The sequence below is a fragment of the Chiloscyllium plagiosum genome, chromosome 41 (assembly GCF_004010195.1).
Source record: "Chiloscyllium plagiosum isolate BGI_BamShark_2017 chromosome 41, ASM401019v2, whole genome shotgun sequence".
Lineage (NCBI taxonomy): Eukaryota > Metazoa > Chordata > Chondrichthyes > Orectolobiformes > Hemiscylliidae > Chiloscyllium > Chiloscyllium plagiosum.
The window spans coordinates 18,869,131-18,874,165 of NC_057750.1; the positions used below are offsets into that span (position 1 = coordinate 18,869,131).

The 5,035-nt window shown below is 45.2% G+C and overlaps 1 gene segment (V, D, J or C); it reads right to left on the reverse strand.

Moving 5' to 3' along the window:
* Nucleotides 1-3,422: 3,422 nt before the first annotated feature.
* On the reverse strand, nucleotides 3,423-4,116 carry LOC122542719. The segment is given in 2 exon segments: nucleotides 3,423-3,829; nucleotides 4,029-4,116. Coding segments are annotated over 2 exon segments (444 nt in total).
* Between the last annotated feature and the right edge of the window lie 919 nt (nucleotides 4,117-5,035).

The window sequence follows — 5,035 nt, forward strand, 5'->3', positions numbered from 1 at the left end:
CACATCTGTCTGTTACTGTGAACACTCAAGACACAATAATTCATGGCTAAATGTTTCACCTGTAGGTTGGCGGTCTTCAACTAGAACTTTGAGCCTATTGGTCCTTTAGCAGTGAAACCATCCACTGATTCCCTGGATTCACGTGATATGCAGCACCAGAGTGAAGCATGATGTGCAGCTCTATTCTTGGAGATTGTCCATACAATTGCACACCAAAAGTATCACTCCTTTCAACAGTGCACTGCAGTCCACTCTGTACTCAGGACATTTGGAGATGGCAAAGGCAAACTGGTGGGGACTGTGACCTCATAGCTAAAGAAACGGCAGGGAAAGGAAGATGTGCGAAAATGGGGACATAACTAACTGTGGAGAAAGAAGAAAGGAAGGACAGAAAACAAAATATATTAAGAGAAATAGAAAGCGGACAAAAACTGAGCGGGAGGAAGGAATCCTGTGTAAACGAATGTTAGGAGTCGAACAGAGAATTTGAGAATTTAGGATTACTTTATTGTCACACTAACTAAAACGAGTACAGTGAAGAGTTTACAAGTCACCGCTTACAGCGCCATCTTAGTTACCAAGGCTCTTTGGTGCAGATTCTGAAGTACGCATTCTGAGGGGAAAATAAAGAAGCAAACAGTCCAGCAATATATTTGTAAAATAGAGAAATGCGAGCTCAGAATAAGAACCGTCTTTTGAATAAATAAGCTTGCGGTGAAACATGATGGACACAGCTCTTACTGCACAGCAAATCATTACTGTTGGTAAAATAAACAGAAAAGATACGAACCTCCTACCTCTTCTTTTTGATCGGCAGTCCAGTTCCTCCCCACGGATGATAGCCGTGCCCCGCTCCATTACCCGCACCGTCCGTCACTGACTGAATATCAGGAGCAAAGACAATTGCAGAGATTGCTATTGAGTCTCTATATACACTGGAGATGCTTCTGATTGCAACTATATCACATGGTCGCCTCCGGGAGTGTTTAGTATAATTTCACGCCCACCACCAACATCACCATCAGCATCGCACCTCCACTGCCGCACTCCCACCCCCACAACCAACCACCCATTACAGATCGTTCTTTTTGATCTTTAAAAGAGACTGGGCTTTTTTTATCATCATTCACAACAATTTTTAAAACAAGACATTTGATTCGTGCTGCGAATCATTAAACAGCTTCGTTTTAAAAGATTTATTTTAAGGATAATGGGGAGAAGAAGATTCGTCAGTTATAACAGGTATCGTGACATGTCCGTTTGGATTCAGATTTGGCTTACCCGTAAAAGATAGAAATTAATGGGCGGGTCGGTGTGGACTTGTTGGGCCGAAGGGCCTGTTTCCACACTGTAATGTAATCTAATCTAATGTAATCTAATCTAACCTAATGGTGGAGAGGTGGGTTTTTTTCTGGCTGGAGGTCTGTGACCTGTGGTGCTCCGCAGGGCTGGGGCTTATGCTGTTTATGATTTGTGTGAATGACTTGGATAAAAACATGGACGAGTGGGTTAGTTAGTTTGAAAACGACACTAAGATCGCAGAAGTTGTGGGTAGATTCGATTAGATTACATTACATTACATTACAGTGTGGAAACAGGCTCTTCGGCCCAACAAGTCCACACCGACCCGCCGAAGGGCAACCCACCCATACCCCTACATTTACCCCTTACCTAACACTACGGGCAATTTAGCATGGCCAATTCACCTGACCTGCACCTCTTTGGACTGTGGGAGGAAACCGGAGCACCCGAAGGAAACCCACGCAGACACGGGGAGAAAGTGCAAACTCCACACAGTCAGTCGCCTGAGGTAGTGTAGAAGTTTGTCAAGGGATACAACGGAATTTGGGTTAGTTGCAGATATAGGCGGAGTAATAGCAGATGGAGTTTGATCCGTGTAAGTGTGCACTTCAGGACATCAAGTATTAAGGGGAATGATACAGTTAATGACAGGGCCCTTAACAGTATTGATTTATAGAGGACATAGGGGTCCTAACTATAACTGTCTCTGAAAGTGGCCACACAAGTAGAATGGCAAAGCAAGTATATGACATGCTTACCTGTTTTGGTCGGTGAATTGAGCACTAAAGTCAGGAAGTCATGTTATAGCTGTATAAAACTTTATGTATTGTCTTCCATTCTGGTGGCCACGTTACAGGAAGGATGGAGTCTTTGGAGAGAGTGCGGAAAGAGGTTTACCAGGATTCTGCCTGGATTGGAGGCTATGACCCAAAACGAGAGGCTGGATAAACTAAGGTTATTTTCTCTGGAACGGTGGATGCTGAGAAGTGACCTAATAGAAGCTTACAAAATTATGAGATGCATGGACAGGGGGTGACAGAATCTTTGTTCTCCGGAGTTGAAATCTCTAATACCAGAGGGCACGCAGTTAAAGCGAGAGGGGGAAAGTTCAAAGGAGACGTGGGAGCCAAGTTTTTTTTTACAGAAAGATTGATAGGTACATGGAACGCGCTGCCAGGGGTAGCGATAAGTGCATCGAATGGACTTTTAGATAAGCACATGCGTAAACAAGGAATAATTTGATATGGGCCACGGGCAGGCAGAAGGGATTAGTTTGATTTGGCACAACATCGTGGGCCGAACGGCTTGTTCCAGTACTGTACTGTTCTATGTTTTGTGCACCAGAGGGAAATGAGGAATCAAGGAGCTGAGAGGTGGGATGCGGGCGGCTGAGAGGATAGGGAGCTGTGTCTGGAACTTGGGGGAACAATCACCAACTCTAAACCAGGCTCATTGAGGTATTACTGGAGGCGCATGTCGGAGTGTGGTGGTGCTGCTTGCAGGTTTCAACAATCAACGTTGAATTAGTAGATTTTTGCTGTACTCGTACATCCAGATACAGCGTCAAAAGGCGAATAAGTGAAGCTAAGAAAACAATAATTTATGATGACCCCCTGGTCGAAAGGAATGACTGAACAGTATCAAGGCCCTTCTCAGACGTTAACGGCTGAATAGTTTGCTCGTAATCCTGTGTAATAGCCGCAACGATAGCTTCAATGGAGTGTGAAATAAATGCTGGCCTGGCCAGAATCGCCCACGTCGCAAGTACGCATAAAATAAATCTTGTTTCTCCTGGCAACCTTCAATGGCTTCTTCCAGCTCCTAATCAACAAATTCAAGGGAAGTAATCGGCTTTCTTTCTCTCCTTATCTTATCACTTGACTGGGATTTACTCTATCTGTGTTACACTTTCACGATGTGCTCTGCACTGGTCTTTTCTGTGTTCCTCCACCGCCACCTGCTGTTCTTCTGCGGAATGACACGTTGTCGCCGGAAAAAAATCTAAACATGTTTATGGGAACCAAAACTCTCAAATTCAGCCGAATCTTTACTAATCATCTCTACTGTTATTCGCTCACCATTTATTGTCATCGCGTTTTCTTTTTTTGTCAAAATGTAATCTAATGCGCGGAAGAGAAACCGAAAGCAACACTGTCCGTTTTAGCGTTCACGGTTTTTCGAGCAACTTTTGGGGTTTTTGTTGAGCTGCTCCCTCTTTCTGAGTCACTGTGAATACTCCAGGCACAGTAATACACGGCCGACTGATTCGCCCATAAGCTCGTGGTCTCCAGAATGAACTCAAGATCACTCGGTCGCCTGGCGGTGAACCCGTCCACCGACCCCTGTGGATCTACTGCTCTGGTGGTAATAGAGTAAAACATCAGCTGCAGCCCCTTCCCAGGAGCTTGTCTGTACCAGGACATTCTGGGGGTACTTGCTCCTTCCACATGACACTGCAGCTTCACTCCCTGCTCCGCAAACTGGGAGACGGCAGCGGGCGTCTGTCGGATAGTCTGCGACTTCACACCTGAGGAAAAGGCAGGGAAAGTCAAAGGTCAGAAAATGGGACACAATGACATCGAGAGAAGGAAGAAAGAAAGGACATAAACAGAAATAAATCGATACATAAAGAAATAAAAAAAACAGAGTGCAGAAAGAAGGAAAGATTGCAAATAGAAAGGAGAGTTCACTATTCAATTAGAATTGTTATGTGGAAAGTCGTTTACGGTGCAATATGATGAACAGGGCCAGCAACAGACGCATCTTCCACAACAAGGTTCCTGTATAAACAAACTTATTGGTGAGACAGCATTGAAATACAGTGCTCCACCTCTCACTCTGTGATTGGCAGTCCAGCGACTCCCAATTATCTTTCCCATTATCAGCTCCGCCCCTAAATCTCCGATTGGATTATTGGGGGAAACAAGGCTTTTTAAAAATTCGTGTTTGGAATGTGGGCGGCGCTGGCGACGGCTGCATTCATTGGCCATCCTTAATTACAGAGAGGACAGTGTTTCAATCATATTGTTCTGATGCAGCGTCATCTCGAGTCGAGACATTAGCTTGCTCTCTCTTTATAGATGCTGCCTGACCCGCTGTGATCTCCATCAATTTTTTTTTTGTTTCTGGAGTCACATGTAGGCCAGACCAGCTGATGACGCAGATTTTCTTTCTGCCCGAAGGGACTTCATTAGAGTAGAATTTATTTTGAGACAATCGACACTGGTGCCGCGAGACTTGCTTTTTATTCCAATTTTTTGGGGGGCGGCACCGTGGCTCAGTGGTTAGCACTGTTGCTTCACAGCGCAAGCGACCCGGGTTCAATTCCCGCCTCGGGCAACTGTCTGCGTGGAGTTTGCACGTTCGCCCCGTGTCTGCATGGGGTACCTCCGGGTGCTCCGGTTTCCTCCCACAGTCCAAAGATTTGCAGGTTATGTGAACTGGTCATGCTAAATTGCCCGGTGCATTAGTCAGGGGTAAATGGAACAGAATAGGTCTGGGGGAGTTGCTCTTCGGAGGGTCGGTGTGGACTGTTTCTACTCTGTAGGGAATCTATCTATTTTCATTCATTTAAAAATTCCCCATCGAAATCCCAGCATATTAACTTGAGTTGTGGACTACTTGCGACATTACCGCCTCCAGCAAACATCGGAAGGCAGATGATAAATCAGCTGAGGGGGCAAAGCGCTAGTTCATTGCAAAAACCTCGATGATCATCTGATTGTACCCTTCG